Source organism: Chlorocebus sabaeus, chromosome 8, assembly GCF_047675955.1.
Source record: "Chlorocebus sabaeus isolate Y175 chromosome 8, mChlSab1.0.hap1, whole genome shotgun sequence".
Taxonomy (NCBI): Eukaryota; Metazoa; Chordata; class Mammalia; order Primates; family Cercopithecidae; genus Chlorocebus; species Chlorocebus sabaeus.
Window position 1 is genome coordinate 116728186 of NC_132911.1, and position 24351 is coordinate 116752536.

The window sequence follows — 24351 nt, forward strand, 5'->3', positions numbered from 1 at the left end:
CGGTTTCCCCCATCCTGTTCTGTTTATAGTGAGTGAATTCTCAGGAGAGCTGACGGTTTTACAAATGGTAAATTTTTCAGCACTCACACATGCTCTGTCATGCCTGCCGCCATGTAAAAGATGCTTGCTTCCCCTTCTGCCATGAGTGTAAGTTTCCTGAGACCTCCCCATCCATTCAGAACTGTGAGTCAATGAAACCTTGTTTCTCTATAAATCATCCACTCTCTGGTGGTCCTTTATAGCAGTGTGGGAACAGACTAATACAATGTCCAACATTCCTATGATAATACAGTACATCTAAATTGTCTGAACCAAAAGTTATTGGTCTTCTCTTTTCATGTCACACTCCTCCACCCTATCCTTGGAATCATAAATACAACTCATTAAGAGTTATAACATTAGAGAAGGGGTTCATGACTAGAATGGTGGGATATATGGTTCCCTGTATTTTATTAACAATGGATATGGTGAAGGTACAACAAGAAAGAAAAACAAAGATAGAAAAAATACATCATTAAACAGTTTATATTAGTGAAGCAAAGATTAGAATACCATCTCTCTTTACAGAAATTTGCTTTGATACTGTGCTCTATTTTTAAGCCTGCACTATATTTATGATTTTAGAAAATCTGTTATAGAAAAAAAAAACAGTTTCTCAGTTTTACTTACAAACTAGCCTATTTTAAAAATCAGTTCCAAGAAAAAGTGTTTTTTTCCTTGAGAAACGTGGGCATCCTCATTTGTGATAGTGAGAAATATAAAGCCTAGTGTTTTATCTTTTTAACTGTAGCTCCTGGATTCAAATTTTATGTTTCATCACAATATTTAAACTATTCATTTTTCATAGTTAGAGTGTGTGCTTTCTCATCCGTTCCATATGTTATTATCTCTTTCCACTGAAGACTTTATTTACTTAATGTCTTACTTATACTATAAGAAATCTTTCAAGAACAGATGAGATCAGGCGAGTTAAGGGTGGTATGGCTATCCGTTGAGGTGGTTTGATTGCATATATCAAAACTCAAATCTGACTAACTACAGGTAAAAGGGAAATAATTATAAGGTCATGATGGGAGCTTCCAGGCCCAAAGGGAAATCTACAAAAGCAGAAACCTAAAAGGACAGGAATCAGGGCGTTTGGAAGATCTAGGTAGCTAGTCTTCAGGAAACTGAAGGATCCGCTGGCTCCAATCATTTTTCTTCTGCTCTTTAACCACTGGGCTCAAGAGCCTGGGAAGACAGTCCATTGTTTATGTGGTGGATTCATATTCAGTATCCATTCTGCCCTCATTCTAGAGTCTCTTCAGTCATTGTTAAGGCTAGAAAACTAAACACTATATTCCATAGTATACTTTGCAGTGTTCCAGAAGGTACTTAAAAATATTCAGCTAGTCACATGTGTTTGTGTGAAATCAGAAAGGCAGAAGTGAGGTGGAGGCCACATTTGTGCTACTTCTGCAGTTTCTGGTGCAGAACATAGATTACAAGGTTGTTGATTTTTCTGCAACAGGTTTAGCTGAAAGCTAACCACTTATCAGATATTGACAGGATGGCATGGGTCATTCATTTTGCTGGTGCAGTCCCAGCAGGCATGTCGTGGCTCTGGAGCCAACAATTGTGGCCATGGTTTCTAATCTGTTAGTCACAGCTGACGTTCATATTTCTGGTAACAATGGTTACAGCAACAATCAGAATTTGCCATTGTGGTTCCTGACGTTTCCTGACGTTAACAGTTCTCTTTGCAGATTGTTATTTGTTATATAACAATTATTTGTTCTGCAAATAATTACTGGATCCTGGCTAACACAGTGAAACCCCGTCTCTACTAAAAAATACAAAAAACTAGCTGGGCGCGGTGGCGGGCGCCTGTAGTCCCAGCTACTCGGGAGGCTGAGGCAGGAGAATGGCGTGAACCCGGGAGGCGGAGCTTGCAGTGAGCCGAGGTCTGGCCACTGCACTCCAGCCTGGACGACAGAGCGAGACTCCGCCTCAAAAAAAAAAAAAAAAAAAAAAAAATAATAATAATAATAATAATAATAATAATTACTGGAGACTCCATTCTCTGTAATAAATCCCCTTCTGCTTAAACAGGTAAATAATTCCATTTTAGTCCAGTTGGCCATCATGGCTCATATGCCTACCCCTTGGTGGGGCTGATTGGCAGCCAGAAGAAATAAGATGCCCTTATCAAGAAAAAATTATAAAAGGGACGATTGGTTGTGGATAGCAGAAAATAACAACCAACCATCCTGTAAATGAATACAAAGATAATTAATTAACATTATTTTCAGTGTGTCTTGTAGGACCATTACACAAAGCAAAGTTTTCTGAAGTCCTGAAATATTACAACACATTATGAAAGCTTAACTACCCCAAGGGAAGGAGTCAAGGAATGCTTCAGAAAGAGACATCTGATCTCAGTCTTAAGGCTCAAAGAAATATGAAGGTCTTTCTAGGTAGTGGGAAATTAATGACTTAGTTTGTACTCTGTGTCTGTGTGTGTGTGTGTACACGTGCTCGTGCACATGTGTGTTGAGTATCTAAATAAAGATTGAAGAGTCAAAAAGAGAAGAAGTTTTAATACCTTTTAATTTACACAACAATAACATGTCTGGCTACTGTGAATCTGTTTGCTAAAAGAAAAACCAATGCTCAGAGAACTCAGCAATTCATATCTTTATAATTCAACTCTAAGCTTCTGATCCTATTGTTTAATTAATATACTATGCTGCATTCCCGAAAATCTTATTTACCTTCGTTCAGTAACTGTACACGGACATTTGTGTAAAAACTTCCCAAATGTAAAAAATGGACTAACTATGCCGAAGTTATTTGTTTTTGAATGAAACAATGGGCATCTAAAATGCCAGAAGTCTCTGTGTAATTGAGGTATATGAAAGAGCATTTTCAATATGGTTTGAAAGTTCTTTCCAATAAATATGATGCCCAGTTGATCCCAAAATTACAATAGCTTATTTGAGAATCTATGTAAAATATTATTATATCTTTCATAACTTCTAAAGGTTGTATGTTGCTAATAATATATCTTTATTTCATGAAAAATAAATTTCTGTTTTGCCTGCGTAAGAAGAATCACATACAAAAAAAATTTGGAAGAAAAGATAAAAATCAAATTGTGATTAAAATTTAAGGAATTTACAAGCTTGTATTAAGAATATAAAATTACTCATATATTTACATATTTAGAATTGATTAAATACTGCAATGCCTAAACTTACATGATAAATACAGTTATATGAATACCTACAGCTATGGTATTTATGATTGCACATTGAAAGAGAAAAATGTTGAATGTTGAATAATTTTTAAAATACGATATTTCATACTTGAATAATTGAGCCTTATGGAATAAAAATACTTTTAATTAAAACCTTCTATAGGTAAGATTTTCTTTCTTGGACAATTGAGTGTCATCTAAAACTCCCCTTCTAATTTAAAAAATAAGTAAATATGACAATGCATTCATGGAAATGGAAAAGAAATAGAGTTTAGTTTATACTAATGACCAAGTGACAATAATATAGAGGTTTCACAAAATAAGAGGACTTCCAAACACCACAATTAAAGAAAAGTTTTACTATTTATGTGAGAAGTAGCACAGTCCAAGTTCTCATTAATAGAGGGTTAATGGAACTTGAATGGAGGAACAATAGTTTAAAACAAAGACAAATATAGTGACATAATATTGAAGTGAATTTGTGGGGGAAGAGTTAAAAACTAAATAACTTTTTTTAAATCAAAGAAGAGATAGTAATAAACTATTCAAGTAAGATTTCTATTATAGGTAGACTAGGAAGGAAAATATGTTTTATTTTAAATAGGAGTGGGCATATTCAATACAGGAGCTCAGAGGGAGAACATATTTTATGTATTAAAGGCTTTCTGTTTAAATCACATTTTCAGTACTTTTGAATTGATATAGAACTATGTTTTTTAGCATACTATTCTCAGTCTCTACTTAATCCTATTTAAAATTATAATATCTAAAGCATTCAGAAAGCTAGCATATAATATAACTTAAAGATGGTTATATTTGGGATAGCACAGTAGTGTGTGTCTATGTACCTACTCCATCAATTATGGAACATACTACAAGAAATAGTTAATGGCATTCAATGAACCCTCTAATAGTCTGCAGTTAATTTTCACGGTATTTAATAAAGGACAGAGATTAAATAGAAAGGTTATGAGTAAAATATTCAGTCTTTGGAAACCCACAGATTCCTTAAAATATTAATTACAGGTGAATCAAGAATAGTTACTGAGTACTCAGTAAATATATGAGTTATTCAGAAACTGAGCTGCATGGAGATTTACTTTTGACTTTTGTATAATACACAAAATTTTCGATCTTGAATTAGTTTTAACATAGACACCGCTAAAATGAAATAGTAGCATGGAATAATGTAAAAAGCATCATTACCATTTCATGATAGGGCATGTATTTTGGCATGTCAGAATTACAATTTTGCAGCCATTTAAGTTATCTTAGTGCATATATATTTTTTAATTTAAATTTCTACATTATGATTTCAAGATTTACTTCTCAATTGAATGAATGCTGTCTATGTAGAATGTTATTTTAAGATATTGCAGTCAGAAAAAGCAAGCCTAAATTAGGAAAGTTTTAAAAGAATAATATGCAAAGGCATATTTTTTATAATAAAACTTTTCCTTAAACTTATCATAAAATCAAACCTTCAATTTTCTTAACCACTGTATTTCCTCTGTGTTATATAGATAAAAATTCCATCCCTCTTTTGAGTCCCTTTTCCTGCAGCAAATAGAAGTAAGTTGTACCTCATAAAACACATCTTTTCCATTTTACTACAGCAATGCTACTTTTCAGTGCCGAAAACACACAATGCTTGAAAACCACAATTACAATCTTAAAAATACTATAAAAGTCAATTAAAGACCAATGAGTAGCATACTGAAATTTATAAGTAAGTACACAAATTGACTGGTAGCTTTGTGCCATTGTCTTATAGTATAAAACAACCCTATTTAAGGATACCAGCTCCATGAAATCATATTGCACAAAACAAATGAAATATCATTTAACATTTGAGGTAGGATATCTATTTTTTGCTCCAGTTTCTATATATAAATATAAAATATATGCTACTTTATTTCTGTTTAGAAAAATAATAGAAGCCATTTGACCAGAAGATTCCATGAATCTAATAGAAAAGATCACAGGAATCGAAGAGGATTGTTTTTTGAATTTCTGCCATGCCATTGGCCTTAACTAATTGTAGAAAGGAATCAGAGCCATAGAATCATGTGGATGAAAAACTCTACAAGAAAAAGGGTCAACCTAGAGATAAAGAAGCTTCACAATATCTGATTTTCAATAAAATAGTCCTCTCAAGTACACAAACTTTTAGAAATTGAAATTGGGAACTGGATAAAATATTTTTGCAAATTTAAAAGTGACATTGGTTTAAACTGGTCAAGATTCAAGTTACTATGCCTAAACACCTATTTTTAATAAAATATATGAAAATAAATTTTTCTATGAACATTTATTTTTGAACTCTAAGATTTAGTGTTTTATGAAGGCTAATATTTTCTATTATGATACATGTTAATGCATTGCATAGTTTTAAAGGCATATTTGCATGTATGTTTCCATCTCATTAACTACTTTAGAAATGATCATTATGGTAGATTTTCTACAGTGGACTTTGTCTAAAATATTGATTTTAAGTTACTTTCCGAAGGATTTTTATTACAGTGATACTCAGCGCAGTATTATGAAAGTCAAATTACAAATCACATCAAGCTGTTGCAGTTTTCAAGAGAAATCTTTTTGACAGAACTGCTTCAGAGAGGTTGCTGGTTTTCAAAACATAAATTAATTTTTGAGTTTTGTATTCCAAAGAAACAATATATGATTTAATGCCATTTTGAGTTCTAAATATAAGCTTCCTAAAGTCATCATATTAAATTTTCAAAGTGCTTAGGACTGAAGACTACTAAAGGGGAAAGCATTAAAAACAAAAACAAAAAAAACACAGATAAATGGAAGAATGTAACTGTGGCAATGCATACTATTCCCTGAAAAGTAGCTGATACACCACTGAGAATGAAATGAATTATTCACATAAGTAGTCTGAGGATAAAGTACACTAAGCTCACATAGTATTACAGAACACTGTAGAAGCTACATTTTCATTAGTATTCCATCTTCATAATAATCTTGTTCGAAAGAGTTTTTCAAGTTAATGCATCAAATATTATATCCTACGTGTTGAAAATTATTTATGTTAACACAGTTGGTAGATAAAACTTCTAACAAGGCTAATTAAACTAGCTGTAACAAACACACTGCATACGAAGGTGAGTTTCGCTTGAGGAAGAGCCTACATGCAACTGAAGATTTTCTGCAGTGATTTGCAGAACAACTTCTGATAGTATATCCAATTGCTGAAGCACTTGATCAAAGCAAAATATTGCATCTGTTACATACTACCTTTTAGAAATCATAATATTCATTATTCTGAATATTAATACTATAAAATCAACTAACTTTAATACTGTAATTTAGTTATGATCACATTATTGTCTAGGCAACAGAATGATCATTTTTTTCCAATACAAATTCCCATTTCTAAACGCTATTTTTCTACCATAAAATGCAGTTGTGTACAACAAAATCATTGTATATATCAAAAGAGGCAGAGGTATTCCATAAATATACCTTGATAGGGAGCACTAAATCCACGATATCGATGATTGCTGTCTGTAACAAAATGCAGTCTGAGCCAGTTTTTGTTGCTGATAATTGGTGGTGGTATATTCATTCCAGATAACCTGAATTACAAAAGACAACAACAAAAATTTTAAAAAGCTTTTCAGCAGTAAACGTTTTCACAAAATTGGGATAAAACAAATGTCTACCTATATTCATGACTTTGCACTGTCAACTTTTTAAGCACAAATGAAATAGTTCTTTTATACATAGAAAAGGCGATTATAGAATAGTGCAATTCCAAACACATGCTGTTCCAATCAGGTTGTGTATATTAATACAGTCAACTGTAAAACCTTAAGTGCACATGATTTTTGAATCAGCCAAATGTATTCACTACACCAACAATATTATTTATGGTATTGTTTATTAGTATTATATATTGTTCATCATTTATTAATGTTATATTATTATTATATCTTGTTTATTATTTATTAATACATATTGTATTGTTTATTATTGTTAATAATAAACATAACAGATACTGAACTGATGGTGCTAGTCACTGTGCTTCCCATGTATGTATTGATACAATAAAGTTACAAAATCAAAAGACCTCAAATAAATTGATACACTTATTTCCAGGGTGAGATTGTACAGTTTTTTTCTTATACTCCTTCCTATCCACTTAATGTTTTTTCAGTATTTCTCACTGGATGGCAAATTTCACAATTTATTTTCATAGAACAAGCATTATTTTTGTGTAATTTCATAATGTTATAAATGTTCATGACTAGCTTTCATTATAATATATAATTCTATAATGTATTAGAGGCCTGTTCCAATGGAGAGGCAGAAAACAGATTGTATATATCCAAATAAATATAGTTGGATATGTAGTCTTCACATATTTGGCTGTAAGAATACCATTTATAATATACTCAAAACAAGTATCTTAAAGCAAAATATGGGAACTATCCTCCAGATATTGGTCATGATTAATATATAAACTACCTCTTGCTTTATAATTTTTTGAAGATTTCCAGCAAAGCAGTTTTTCTGACATCATGAAATAGAAAAATACTGCTGTATTGTATTTCCAGCATATATCTAACCATTTAAATTTTAAGTGTTTGCTATAAAGCCAAAGTAAAAGAGTCTCCAAAGCAAGGCTATTACATAGTTAGGAAGAGTTTCAGATTAAGGTTTCTTAATAACAAGTTCTTAATAATAAGGTTTTCAGATTAAGAGTTTCAGATTAAGGTTTCTTAATAGCAAGTATATCTTTCCTGTTCTTCAAAGTTCACACTTTTCTTCTTAAGAAGGCAACATAAATAGCTGATTTATTATACTGTGTTTGTGGGGTGGGAATGTCAGGAGGAATTACAAATATTCTCTCACCTCTTGGCAATTAGTCATGCTAGGGGAACAGTAGAAGGAGGATAGAAAATCTGTCCTGTGTATGCAATCAGTGTTAAGGTGTAGGTACAGGGATGCAAGGAACCTCTAACCAATACTCTTCATCTTTATCCCTGAAAACCCAACTTTCCTAAGATGTGCGGGAGCTATCCACCACGTTTAGTGGATGACCACTTGCCCATTAAAATATAAAATCACCTTTATTGTATTATTGTGCCTACTGGTGTATAGAATGTTGAATTCCAAAATGAAAACATCCAGATATAGGCCATATATTTCTCTTTTTTATTCTTAGTTTGCAGTGCATTTTCTGTAATGTTTCCCTATAAATCTATTTTCTCTTTTCATAGGGATGAATCTGTTTATTTGTTGAGCTCACTGACTTTCTTTTCCAATCTGAATTTAGTTAATAAAAATATATAATATAATTGTATAATTTTAGACTCAAGTTTTAAAAGCTGATTTCATTACTTTCAGAAAATATACAAGTTATGTTTACTCTTGTTGATTAAAATAGTAATTCAGTGAAAAACGATTTGGATTTGTTTCAATTATATTTTCAATTGAGTAGCATAGTTCATGCCAGATTTTGATTTACAATTTGGTTTTGTTCAATTCCCTATTTCAATGAACATGAATATCCATTGGGGTAAGTTTAAATTATTGTTGACAGGCTGCACACATTTCCAGATATAATGAGACTACAATACATGGAGGTGTGTAATACACTGAAGCAGAGTTTGGAGATAGACCCCCTAAAAGACCCAGTAAATGAGAATCAACTACACAAGGACATTAAGAAATGTGAGAAAGGAAAAAAGACAAAATGGAAAATAAAAATAATAAACTTTCTGTCTTTTCCAGGGACATGAAAGGTAATTTCAGTGATAGAGTATGGTAAAGGCAAGTAATAGCTACTGTGTAACTGCAGTTTGCAACTTGAATTTACTTTCAGTAATCTAAGAGGGTGGGCCTGAAGAAAGCACAGCTGCAGTAGTGAGAAGCAGAATGTGCATGAGGTGGAGCAAATAATGATAATTTAACAAGTGTGAAAGTAAGAAATATTCCTGATGGCCTCAATGCTTCAGCATATGAGGCAGGACCTTAGATACGCCAAGAAACTGAACTAGAAAGCACTTGCACCACAGCATCCCTCTGCCACCAGAGAGAAGTACATAATCGTTGGTTATAGGGGAGTCACATGGGCTTTGAAAATCATAGTCACTGAATAATGTTCATTATTTAAACCCATTCTAAACAATATGGCTTGGTTTATGGCTTACGGAGAAATCTCACAAATAAATCTATATATCTCTGTCCTTATTTCACATGTTATCAGGAAAATCAGGAAATGGGGGATTGAGAATATATGCCATTTGGAAAGATTCCATTAAACTACTTAATTTAAATAATTATTTTTTAAATACTAAAGGAGATATTCTAAAATATAACTTATTGTTATCCCTGTGTCAAATTACTGTGGTTATTTGAGAGTAAGCAAATTCTAGCATAAAGTCAATGAGAATAATCCTTTAATAAGAAAGAGATTGTATGTATTTATTCAACAATTATTTACCAAACATTAACTATATGACAAATGCCAATGGTATAGTTTGAAAATATGATAGTAAGCAACAGAAAAATCATGGTTTTACACAGTAAAAATAAAACACACAAACAAATAAATAAATAATATATACTTCAGGTAGTGGCAAATAACATATAACAATAACAAAAAAAAATACAGTAACATGATAAAGAATTTCTAGAAATAAAGTTTCCATTGTTTTAATATATTTTCCATTTCACCCTAAAAACATCCATACTCATGATTATATGGCTTAAACCATCAAACTGGATTTTAGGATAATTATATCAAGAAAAATCTGGTAATGACAAATGTCATAAATTTGTTCCTCACTACTATAGTTATTTGTACTAGAAAATTAGACATATCTCTTGAGTAATAAATAAATTGTAATGGAATTTTAAAAAATTATTAATGAGATCAAATTTCATTGCATGTTTAATGAGGAAAGAAATACTGACAATAATAGAGTAACTTGACATAATATTTGTAAAAAAAATTTAGTTCTCCAATTTACTGCAGAAATAATGATTAAATCATAAATTGATATTTAAAATCCTATATAATAGTTTCCATTGTAATTAATCCTTTAGAGAATATAATTATAATCCTTACAACATGATTTTAAGAATTAGTTAAACATAAGAAAATTGAGAGAATCACAGCTTTTTTGATATAGTTCATAAAACTATTTTGAGCTTATTCTTTTGGTTTAAAACTCTCCTGTCAGGTACTCATTTCAGCCATCTCTGGTTTTCAAACTTTCTTAAATTTTGTAGTTTCATCAACAGCTATCATTTTTTATTGCTGTGACATCTGTTTTAAAAAAATCTTTCCAATTCCCTAAAATCATCCAAATGTAATGACCTATCTACATTATGCATAGGTGGAGTCAAATCTTAAACTCAGGATTTTTCACATCATTACCTCCATGACTTCGTATCTCTCTTTTCCACAATTCTTCCACTTTCCTCTAATTTTACTTGTCTCTGTCTCCCTCTCTCAAGCGTGCTCTCGTGCTTTCTAACCCTCTTGCTTTTAAACCAGTTTTGACCTCCTTCCTTCTCTAGCACTGAGATAAGATGTATCCATCATAAATCTTCATGAATGTTCTTTATGACCTTGTTAGATTATGGCCCTATGCTGAGCCGCTATTAGTTGCTCAAATTTATTCTTTCATCTTATCCCTGGACCTTTGCATATACTTCACTTTGAGGCTGAAATAAACATCCTTTTTCAAATTTATTTACTCTAAATCTTTCTCAGGGAACCAGACAAAGTTCCATGGTTAAGAGAGGTGCCTAATCTCCTTCTCTGTCCTCACAGACCACCTGTGCATGTTCTTATCATATCTTAATTTTTTATGTTTAATAGACACATAATAAATTGCATACACTTATGGGGTACAATGTGATGTTTCAGTACATATATACATTGTGTAATGATCAAATCAGAGTAATTAGCATATCCATCACCTCAAACATTTATGATTTCTTTGTAGTAAGAAATTCAAAATCCTCTCTTCTAGCTATTTTGAGATATACAATATTATTTTGTTGACTATAGTTACCCTACAGTGCAGTAGGACACTGGTACTTATTCTGCCTTTCTAGCTATAAATTTATACCCATTGATCAACCTCTTCTATCAACCCACCACGTTCCTTAGTCTCTGGTAACCACTGTTCTATTTGCTACTTCTATGAGACCAACACTTTTAGATTCTGAATATGGGTGAGAACATTTGACATTTATCTTTCTGTTTCTGACTTATTTATCTTAACATATTTTCCTTGAGGTTTACCCATGTTGTCCCAAATGACAAAATTTCTTTCTTTCTTAAGGCTGAATAGTATTCCACTGAGTATTGTGTGTGTGTGTGTGTGTGTGTGTAATCATATTTTCTTAATCTGTTCACACATCATTGGACACTTAGAATCCATTACTTGACTATTGTGAATAGTGAAGCAATAAAAATGGGAGTTCAGATATTTCTTCAACATATTAACTTCACTTCCTTTGGATAGTTACCTGGTAGTAGCATTGCTGGATCATATAGTAGTACTATTTTTTAATTTTTTGAGGAACATACATACTATTTTCAATAATGGTTCTATTAATATATATTCTCACCAACACTGTAGAAAGGTACCTTTTTCTCCACATCTTTGCTAACACCTCTTTTGTCTTTTTGATAATAGCCATTCTGACTAAAGTGAAGTGCTATCTCATTGTGGTATTGATTTACATTTTCTGGACGATTAGTGATGTTGAACATTTTTTTCATATGCCTGTTGGCCACTTGTCTTCTTTTGAAAGTTATCTGTTCTGGTCCATTGCCAATTTTTTCATCAGTAGTAAAGTCAGAGCCTTTAGTGTATCCGTCACTGGAGTAATGTACATTGTACCTATCAAGTAATTTCTCATCATCCACCCCTCTGCCATCCCCTGACCCTTCCAAGCATCCATTGTCTACCACAAGGAGGTGGTGAAATCTCTGTGAAGCACAGAAACTCAGAATGGAAGTTTAGAGAGGAAGTGAAGTATCCGGCATACTTCTTCAGTCACTCTAGTTGGAATGTAGTTCTCTATTCATTGTTTTGGTTCTTTGTTTTTGGTTGGATAAGTACCAGGTATCTCTAGGAAACCATCTTCCTATGACCACAAAATTCATGATTAGCCATTTATTACTTTACATAGTGATACATTTTCTGTTCACTATTATTTTACATTTTCTTTAACAGGGCTGTTAAATCCCTGGTACTTAGCATAATGATTGATGCACAGTGAGTGTATAGTGTCTTTTATATGTCAAAAAAATAAATGAAGAGAAGTTATTTGGGCACATGCCCTTTCAGTCCCTTTGTATTTTTATACTCTTTATAACTTATGTCAATAATTCAATTTTATATTATTATTAAATGTTTTAGTTCTTTCCTTATTCAAGATTCATCTAAAATTCTATCTCCTTCATATGTCGTCTTCAATTCGCCTGACTAAAAGTTGTATTTTTTGTGCTCTGAATACGAAAAGCACTTGGTATAACTCTTCCTATGGCATGTCTCACTGCTTTCATCTTGTTTATATAATCTATATTCTAAATTATAAGAAGTTGAAAAGATCCACATGTTATGTATCAAATCCATAAGCACATTTCAAACTGAAGATAATGAATTATGTTAATTAAGTACTATCCTATTACAAAATTTCTCAAAGTGTGTTCTGAACATTAGCAACCAAAAATGCCTTGGGGATGGCGGAAATTACACTGTCCAATAATTACACTGAATTGCTCTTTTATAACCATATACTCTTCCTGTAGTTTTAAAATGTCTTCATTCAGAATTTCTTAAAACTGCCCAGCAAACATTCTCCCATTTTCATGCTTTGCCGTGATATCAGTAACATGCAATGAAATTTATCTAAGCCATTGATATTGTTTGTTGCCTCATGTCTGAACAAGAATGCATTTTATAGTCCCGAGAAAAACTAGTATATTCAAAAATAGTCAAAAAATTTAAAAAAAACTTTCTGTTATGTTGTGCGGGGTACTAAAAGTTGAAAAAATATTTTAGGAACTCAAATTAATTCACTTATGGATAACGTTAATTTTCCATACTGTGAAAGTCGTGTATGTGGAGTGTACAGATGTTTACATAGACCAGGTGGTGTTTCCTTGTCATGGATGACTGACTGTGTTATTGATTAGGTAGTCAAAAGTCACTGGACATCAGGACACAGATTTCTGCATGGTTTTAAAAATCGCATTACAAATCTAAGTATTGTGTTAGGCAGTCCACTTTTCAGAAGCAAGGTATTATAAAGTATTTAAGTGCATGATCAATTTTGAGGGGTTTTTTTCCCCCACTTATCACCTATTTCCAGGATCTATTCTTTAGATGAATTATCTTATTAAAAATGGACATTATAGATTTGGGTTCCTTTTATCTAGAAACATGCTTCAGAAAAATCTATGATATAATATGTATAGATTCAAACATCAAATTTTAATCAAGATTAAATGCATAGTTTGCATAGTATTACAGACACACCTCATTTTTTTGCACTTTGGTTTATTGTGCTTTGCAGATATCGTGGGGTTTGTTGCTGTTGTTTTACAAACTGAAGGTTTGTGACAATGCCGCATTTGGCAAGTGGCATTTTTCCAGTAGCATACTGTCACTTCAACTCTCTGTGTCACATTTAATAATTCTCATAGTATGTTGAAGTTTTCATTATTATTTCTGTTATGGTGACCTATAAACAATGAACTTTGATGTTACTATTATAATTGTTTTTGGGGGTCACAAACTGTGCCCATGAAAGATGGTGAACTTAATCAGTAAATGTTGTGTTTGTTCTGACTTCTCTACCAACCAACCATTCTCTTGTCCTTGTCTTTCATTCCATCCTTGAACATCTCTATCCCTGACACACAACAATACTGAAAGTGTGACAACTAATAAACATACAATGGCCTCTAAGTGTTCAAGTGAAAGGAAGAGTCACATGTCTCTCACTTTCAATCAAAAGCTAGAAATTATTAACCTGAGTGAGAAAAGCATGTTGAGAGTCAAGACAGACATCTTATGACAAATTAGCCAAGTTGAGAATGCAAAGGAAAAATTATTGAAGGAAATCACAAGTGCTACTCCAGTGAACACACAAATTATAAGAAAGCAAAACAATCTTTTTTTGCTGATATGAAGAAAGTTTTAGTGGTTTGGTTATAAGATCAAACCAACCACCATATTCCCTTCAGCCAAATTCTAATTCCGAGTAAGACCCTAACTTTATTCAATTCCATGAATACTAAGATAGCTGAGGAAGCTGTAGAATAAAAAATCTGAAGCTTTCAGAGGTTGGTTCATGAGATTTAAGAAAAGAAGACATCTTCATAACGTAAGTGCAAAGTGAATCAGCATAAAGTGATGTAGAAGTTGCCGCAAGTTATCCAAACAGTCTAGCCAAAATAATTGCTGAAGGTGGCTACACTAAACAACAGATTTTTCAGTGCAGAAGAAGTAGTTTTCTACTGGAAGAAAATGTCATGTAGACCTTTCATAGCTAAAGAGAAGTCAATGCCTGGCTTAAGTTTCAAAAGACAGACTGTGTTGTCAGGGGTTAATGAAACTGGCAACTTTAAGTTGAAACTAATGCTCATTTATTATTCAAAAATTCTAGTGTCCTTAAAAATCATTCTAAATCTACACTGCCTGCACTCAAAAATAGTCCAGGACCATATGGATTCACAGCATAATTCTACCAGACATTCAAAGAAGAATTGGTACAAATTATTTTGACACTATTCCACCAGATAAAGAAGGACATCCTTAGTTTTCTATGAAGCCAGCATCACCCTAATATCAAAACCAGGGAAGGACATAACCAAAAAAGAAAACTACAGACTGATATCCTTGATGAACATAGATGCTAAAATCCGAACAAAATACTAGCTAATCAAATCCAACAGCATATCAAAAAGATAATCCACCCTGATCAAGTGGGTTTCATACTAGGGATGCAGGGATGGTTTAACATATGCAAGTCAATAAATGTGATATACCATATAAACAGAATTAAAAACAAAAATCACCTGATCATCTCAATAGATGCAGAAAAGCATTCAACAAGATCCAGCATCTGTTTATGATTAAAACTCAGCAAAACTGGCATACAAGGGACATATCTTAATGTAAAAAAAGCCATCTATGAAACACCCACAGCCAACATATTACTGAATGGGGAAAAGCTGAAAGCATTCCCTCTGAGAACTGGAACAAGACAAGGATGTCCACTCTCATCACTCCTCTTCAACATAGTACTGGAAATCCTAGCCAGAACAATCAGAGAAGAGAAAGAAATAAAGGGCATCCAAATCAGTAAAAGGGAAGTCAAACTGTCACTGTTTGCTGATGATGATGGTTTGCCTTGAAAACCCTAAAGCCTCCTCCACAAAGCTCCTAGAACTGATTTAAAAAAAAAAAAAATAGCAAAGTTTCCACATACAAGATTAATGTATACAAATCAGTAGCTCTTCTATACACTAACAGCGACCAAGCGGAGAATCAAATCAAGAGCTGAACCCCTTTTATAATAGCTGAAAAAAATAAAATAAAATACTTAGGAATATACCAAACCAAGGAATTGAAAGACCTCTCCAGGGAAAACTGCGAAACACTGCTGAAAGAAATTATAGACAATCCAAAGAAATGGAAACACATCTCATGTTCATGGATGGGTGTAATCAATATTGTGAAAATGATCATACTGCCAAAAGCAATCTACAAATTCAATGCAATCCCCATCAAATTCCAACATCACTCGTTACAGAATTAGAAAAAACAATTCTAAAATTCATATGGAACCAAAAAAGAGCTGGCATAGTCAAAGCAGGATTAAGCAAAAAGAACAAATCTGGAGGCATCACACGACTGAATTTCAAACTATAGTATAAGGCCATAGTCACCAAACACTTTGGTACTGGTAAAAAAATAAATAAATAAATAAGCATGTAGGCCAATGGAACAAAGTAGAGGACCCAGATATAAACCCAAATACTCACCGATAACTGATCTTTGACAAAGCAAACAAAAGCAGGAAGTGGAGAAAGGACACATTTTTCAACAAATGGTGCTGGGATAATTGGCTAGCCACATGTGGGAGAATAAAACTGGATCCTCATCTCTCACTTTATAAAAAATCAACTCAAGATGTATTAAGGACTTAAACCTAAGACCGAAACCAAAAAAATTCTAGAAGATAACATTGGAAAACCCCTTCTGGGCATTGGCTTAGGCAAGGGTTTCATGACCAAGAACCCAAAAGCAAATGCAATAAAGACAAATATAAATAGCTGGGACCTAATTAAACTACAGAGCTTTTGCATGACAAAAGGAGCAGTCAGTAGAGTAAACAGACAACCCAAAGAGTGGGAGAAAATCTTCACAAATTATACATCTGACAAAGGACTAATATACAGAATCTACAGCTAACTCAAATCAGTAAGAAAAAATCAAACAATCCCATCAAAATGTGGGCTAAGGATATGAATAGACAATTCTCAAAAGAAGATGTACAAATGGCCAACAGACATATGAAAAAATGCTCAATATCACTAATGTACAGAGGAATGCAAATCAGAACCACAATGCAATACCACCTTACTCCTGCAAAAACTGCCATAATCAAAAAATCATAAAACAGTAGATGTGGGCATGGATGTGGTGACCACTTTTACACTGGTAGTGGGAATGTAAACTAGTACAGCCACTACGGAAAACCATGCGGAGATTCCTTAAAGAACTAAAAGTAGACCTAACATTCGATCCAGTAATCTCTCTACTAAGTATCTACCCAGAGGAAAATAAGTCATTATTTGAAAAAGATTCCTGCACATACATGTTTACAGCAGCACAATTCATAATTGCAAAAGCATGTAACCAATCCAAACGCCCATTAACCAACACTTGGATAAAGAAATTGTGATTATATATATGAAGGAATACTACTCAGCTATAAAAAGGAATGAATTAAAAGCATTTGCAGTGACCTGGATGAGATTGGAGACTATTATTCTAAGTGACATAACTCAGGAATGGAAAATCAAATATTGTATGCTCTCACTGATGTGTGGGAGCCAAGCTATGAGGACGCAATGGCATAAGCATGATACAATGGACTTTTGGGACTTGGTGGAAAGAGTGGGATGGGGCAAGGGATAAAAGACTACATATATGGTATGGTGTATACTGCTTGGGTGATGCGTGCACCAAAATATCACAAATACCACTAAATAACTTACTCATGTAAGCAAATAGCACCTGCACCCCAATAATTTTTGGAAAAATAAATAAATAAATAAATAAATAAATAAATAAATGGAAAAACAAAGCCTGGAAGACAGAACATCTGTTTACAGCATGGTATACTAAATATGTGAAGCCCACAGTTGAGACCTACTGCTCAGAATAAATGATTTTATTTGAAACATTACTGCTCACTGATAATGCATCTGGTTAATGTAGTCCCAACTACTTGGGAGGCTGAGGCAGGAGAATGGCGTGAACCAGGGAGGCAGAGCTTGCAGTGAGCCAAGATTCCACCACTGCACTTCAGTCTGAGCAACACAGCGAGACTTCGTCTCAAAAAAAAACAAAAAAAACAAAAAAAACAAAAAAAACAAAACAGTGACTACACCAAATGTGAGGATGCACAGGAACTGAACCACTCATATAATGCTGACCGGAATGTAAAATGGTATACCAACACTAGAAAAGAATATCAATCTTTTATAAAACTAAAATTGCACTTGCCATGCTACTCTGAAATTGTACTATTGAGTACTCATTATCCCAGAGAAATGAAAGCTTATGTTCACACAAAAACCTGAACATGAATCTTCAAAGTAGCTTTACTTATAATAGCCCAAACTTTAAAGAACACAAATGGTCTATGACAGGTGAATGATTCAACAAACTGTAGCATATCCATATCATGGAATACTACTCAGCATTAAAAAGGAACAAACTACTGATGTACGTAACAACTTGCATAAATCTCAAGGTAATTATGTATAAAACAGAACATTAAGAGCAAAGGGAAAAATCAATCTCAAAGGTTACAGGTTTTGTAATTCCATTCATATAACATTCTTTGAATGAAAAAATTAAAGGTATGTAGAATTCAGTAGTGGTCAGTAAGTATTATGGTGGGGCAGGTTAGGTGGGAAATAGCTGTTGCTCTAAAAGGATAGCAGAAGGGATACTTGTGATAGAATTTCCCTGTATCTTGACTATAGTAATGGTTACAGGGATCCACATTGTAATAAAGTGCACAGAAGAAAATACACTTGCACACTCACAATAAATGCCTGCAAAATTGGTGAATTCTGAATCAGTTCAGTGGATTGTAGTTATAATGCTAATTTTCTCATTGTAATATTGTGCCATAGTTATGACAAATGCTTCTCTTGAGGGATAGTGGGTGAACAATATATAGGGTTCATATGGTTTGGCTTTGTGTCCCCACCCAAATCTCATCTTGAATTGTAATACCCACATGTTGAAATACCCCACCCAAATCTCATCTTGAATTGTAATACCCACATCACTATCACATGGGGGTAGCGATCGGATTATGGGGGAAGTTTCTCCCTGCTGCTGTCATGATAGTGAGGGAGTTCTCATGAGATCTGATGGTTTTAAAAGTGGTAGTTTCTCTTGTGTGCCCTCTCTCTCCGCCTCCTGCTGCACTGTAAGGTGTTTACTTCTCTTTTGCCTTCTGCCATGATAGTAAGTCTCCTGAGGCCTTCCCGGCCGAGTGGAACTGTGAGTAAATTAAACCTCTTTGTTAATAAATTACCCATTCTCAGATAGTATCTTTATACCTTGTGATAACAGACTAATACAGAGAGTTGGTACCAGCAGAGTCAGTTACTCCTATAAAGAAAACCTGAAAATGTGGAAGCAACTTTGGAACTGGGTAAAAGGCAGGGTTGGAAGAGTTTGGAGGGTTCAGAAGAAGACAGGTAGATGTGGAAAAGTTTGGAACTTCCTTGAGACTTGTTGAATGGTTTTGACCAAAACGCTGATAGTATTATGGACAACCAAGTACAGGTTGAGGTGGTCTCAGATGGAGATGAGGAACTTACTAGGAACTGTAGCAAAGGTTACTCTTGCTATGCTTTAGCAAAGAGACTGGTGGCATTTTGCTTCTGCTGTAGAGATCTATGGAACTTTGAGCTTGAGAGAGATGCTTTAGGGTATCTGCCAGAAGAAATTTCTAAGAAGCAAAGCATTCAAGAGGTGACCTACTTTTTTTTGAAAGTGTACAGTTACATGAATTCATAAAGAGATGATTTGAAATTGGAATTTATGTTTAAAAGGAAAGCAAAGCATAAAGAAGCAAAGCATAAAGGTTTGAAAAATTTGCAGCCTGACTATGTGGTAGAAAACGAAAACACATATTCTGGGGAGGGATTCAAGCCAGCTGCAGAAATGTGCATAAGTAATGAGGAGCTGAATGTTAAAAGGGAAGACAATGGGGAAAATGTCTCTAGGGCATGTCAAGAGAAACTCACAGCAGCCCTTCCCATCCCAGGCCTAGGAGGGAATGAATGGCTTCCTGGGCTGCACTCAGGGCCCTATAGGTCTGTGAAGCTTCAGGTCTTGGTACCCCGCATTCCAGCTGTTACAGCACCAGCCATGGCTAAAAGGGGTTAAGGCACAGCTTGGGCCATTGCTTCAAATGGTCCAAGCCCCAATTCTTGGTGGCTTCCACGTGGTATTGGGCCTGCAGGTATGTGGAAGACAAGAGTTGGACTTTGGGAGTCTCCACCTAGATTTCAGAGGATGTATAGAAGCACCTGGATGTCCAATCAGAAGAGCTTTCATGAAGAAACACTACTAGGCCAATATAGAAGGGAAGTGTGGAGTTGGAGCTCTCACACAGAGTCCTCACTGGGGCACTGCTTAGTGGAGCTGTGAGAGAGGGCCACCATCCTCCAGACCCCAGAAAGGTAGATCTAATGACAATCTGCACCATGTACCTGGAAAAATCGCAGGCATTCAATGGTAGCTGTGAAAGCAGTCACAGGGGCTGCACCCTGCAAGCCAAAGGGCAGAGCTGCCCAAGACCTGGGAGCCCACCCATTGCATCCATATGCCCTGGATGTGAGGCATACAGTCAAAGGAGATGATTTAGAAGCTTTAGGATTTAATGACTGCCCCACCAGTGTTTAGATTTGCATGGAGCCTGTGGCCCCTTTGTTTTGATCAATTTCTCCTACTTGGAATGGGAACATTTACCCAATGCTTGTACCTACACTGTATCTTGGAAGTCACTTTTGATTTTGATTTTGTGTTTTTTGTTTTTTGTTTTTTTTTTTTGCTTTTGGTTTTGCTTTTGGTTTTGCTTTTGATTTTATAGGCTCATATGTGGAAGGGACTTACCATGTCTCAGATGAGACTCTGGACTTGGACTTTTGGGTTAACACTGGAATAAGTTAAGACTTTGGGGGACTGTTAAGAAGGCATGTTTGGTTTTGAAATGTGAAAAGTGTATGAGATTTGGGAGGGTCTGGGATGTAATAATGTGATTTAGCTCTGTATCCCCAACCAAATGTCATTTTGAATGTAATCCCCATGTGTTGAGGGAGGTACCTGGTGGGAAGTGATTGGATCATGGGGGCAGTTTCCCCCATGCTGTTCTCGTGATAGTGAGGGAGTTCTCAGGAGATCTGATGGTTTTAAAAGCTGCAATTTCCCCTCTACACTCTCTGTATCTCCTGCCACCATGCAAGAAGTTGCTTGCTTCTCCTTTGCCTTACGCAAACATTATATTCTATGTTTCCTAAGCCCCATCTCCCCGCATCCATGCAGAACTGTGAGTCAATTAACCTCTTTTGTTTATAAATTATCCAGTCTCATATATCTCATGTATCTTCTGAGCAGTGTGAGAACGGACTAAAACAAGGATCTCTCTATATTATTTCTTGCAACTCAATGTGAATTATTTCAAAATAAAAAGGTTTTAACCTTAAATATTAGATCAAAATTATTCATAAATTTACAGCAAAATTACTCCTACTAATCCAAAACTTGAAACAACCCAACTGTTCATCAACTGATGAATGGATACACAAACTGTTTTATATTCAGCAATAAAAATGAAGTACAGATACATGCTATAACATGAATAAACCTTGAAAACATCATGCTAAGTGAAAGACAATAGTCACAAAATATCATATATTATATGATTCTATTTATATAGAACAATCAGAATAGGCAACAATAAAAAAAGTAGATTAGTAATTGTCCAGTGCTCCTACTGTTGGTGGTGGAGATGGGGAGTTACTGCTAAAGAGTATATGATTTCTGCTTGGAGTGATGAAAAATTTACAAAATTAGTAGACAGAGTTGCAGAACACTGAATATAAGAAGTACCCTGTGACTTACACTATAAATGGGCTAATGCCAACACATGTTAATTATATCTCAGTAAAGGTGTCAGAAATACATAATGCATTATTAGTAAAAAGATAGAGAATATACCATGCAAGTATTAATCAAATCAAATAAAGAATGGTTAAACAAATGCTATATGAAATAGATCACTCAATGAAGAATACTACCAGTGGTAAAATATTACATAATGATAGAAAACAAATACATTAATAAGCTTTAACAATCTAACCATATTTATGTATATTAACATGAAGAAAAAGTTGATACTTCTGAAGGAATAGACAAGTCTACAACTACAGTTAGAGATTTTAACAACGAATAACCAGAACATTAACAGCACATAGAAAAAATTTATAGAGTATTACACTATTGAGTTAGAATTGTCTAAGCTTCCATTTTAAGAAGTCAGAAAAAAAAAATCTATGCAGGAGTAAAGGAATGATAATGACAAGAACTCAAAGCAATGAAAGTGAAACGAGAAAAAGAGAAAAGAATTCTAAATCCTTCTTCTTTGAAAAAATCAATAAAATCAATAAATGCTTTACTAGACTGATCAAATAAAGAAAGATAGGGAGGAATACAAATTTTGTCAGGAATGAAAATGGATTATCATTAGATGACATAGATATTTCAGTAATAGTTCAGTAATAAGTTCAGTAACAAGTTCGTAATAATGTACATAAACTTGTACATAGATGTACATTATGTACATAATGTACATAAACAAGAACATAGATGAATCTCAAAAGGATTATAAGTGAAAGATCCATATAATGTATACTGTATGGCTGCATACCATATGATTTAATGACCTTCTGAACAAAGACAAGACTGTACAAGCAGAAATCAGAACAGTAGTTGCTGAGGGCTGGAGGTAATAAGGGGGAAGTAACTACAATGGGCCATGAAGCTACCTTTTGGTATGAGGTAAATATTTAATATCTTTATTGCAGCTATATGATTGTATACGTTTGTCAAAACACATAATGTTTTATGCATAAGAATGAAATTTACTGTACATAAAATATACATCAATACATCTAAGAAAAAAATAATTGTAAGATGTTTTTGGCTTGCCTATCAATAACAATAACAAAATGTTACTGTGCTTAGAGGCATAAAATTGGAGAAAAGGAAATTTATTCACTGAAATAAAAGAGTTAGAGGTATTTGAAGTTTTCTGGAGAAGATCATCTTCCCTATGGTTAGTGGAAATAAACCTCAACCATTATTAGTACATATACAAATGTACATGCAAACTAAAAATATTCTAAACTGCTTTTTCTTGCACAGTAAAGAAATGCTTTCATTAAGTGCCCATAATTACATTCTGAATACATTCCATTCCCATAACTAAACTATTGCTTACAACAACTTTTTTTAGGGTTCTTGGACTGATACAGTACCCATGAGACTGGTTTAGAAAGCCAATGTTTTAAAAGAAAAAAAAAATTATAAATGAGCCAACTACTTGCTTTACCTACTTGAGATCAAAAATTTTATTTTTTTAATGGACTAACTAAATAAAATTAATATTTATGTTGGATCTAGTCTTCATATTTTCTCATTCACAATTTTGAGGGTTATTGCAATTAAAGATCATGGTAAATGTTGAACATTAAATAAATGATAAGTGCATGTATTCAAGGTATGGTTAAAGTGTAATGCCTAACTTTTCCATCATTTTTCTTATTCTAAGCACAATATATGAACACTTATGAATTTAAAATTGAATTTTAAATATATTTACCTTCATCACTAAATAAAAGTTTTACTATTATATTCTTAGGAATATAAATGTAACAGCTTCAGGTTTACTCAATAGTAGACATATGTGTCTTCAAATACCTACTCAAGAGCACCGCTGATCTGTTTCTCCAAATACCACATATATGTGTAAATTATTTTATACGGAGAATGTGTAAAATTTTAAAGATAATTACGGAGCAACATGTGCAGAAAGGATGTGGTTGCTAAATCTAGAAAAGGTGCAATTCAATCTCACTGTACTGCCCGTTCCCTCTTTCTCCCTCTGAAAATCAAAGAAACAAAGAAAAACATATAAAACAAAAACTTCTGTAAAACTGTTTATTTAACAAACATTACTCTTCTTCTGTAGTTTATCTCTATTTCACATTTAGGTCTCCATGTTTCTGGATAAATAAATAAATAGTTAACTATGTAACCTGAAAAACTTGTTAAATCTGATTTATGGAGCATATTAGAACTTTCAAAAATTCCCTGCTTTTCTCACTTCTTTACCCAAAGTCTTTACCAAAAATATTTAAGGAGACATTTTAGCATGTAAACTATGCATACATTTTGCAGGCTGATATTAGTAATAATAAGACACAATATTTACCAAGAGCTATTTGCTATGGACTGCATACTGTTTCAAGTGCATTTTTATTTAATTCCAGAAAGTAATACCCATGCAGTATACAATGAAGTAGAAATTTTTCATGTTATGTGGCTGTGAAATAGATGTACATTACAAAGATTGCTATTTTATTGATAAGAAAACCAACATGATATGTATTCCAGTGGTTCTAAGAGAAGGGAGCATTACAATTTATAGTGGCATAATCCGGTATATATTAACATTTATTTTATTTATCTGATATCTGGTAGTTTAAGTACTAATCTTATGTTCAGGTA

The 24351-nt window shown here is 33.6% G+C and overlaps 1 protein-coding gene across 2 annotated transcripts in view; it reads right to left on the reverse strand.

Annotated features, from left to right (window-relative positions):
- The window catches only part of CSMD3 (CUB and Sushi multiple domains 3), a 1272067-nt gene that overhangs the window by 824584 nt on the left and 423132 nt on the right, over positions 1 to 24351 (reverse strand). For both annotated transcript variants that reach the window (XM_008001392.3, XM_008001388.3), the window contains exon 6: positions 6728 to 6840. In XM_008001392.3, the coding sequence (XP_007999583.2) occupies positions 6728 to 6840 (113 nt within the window). The remainder of the gene's footprint in view (positions 1 to 6727; positions 6841 to 24351) is intronic.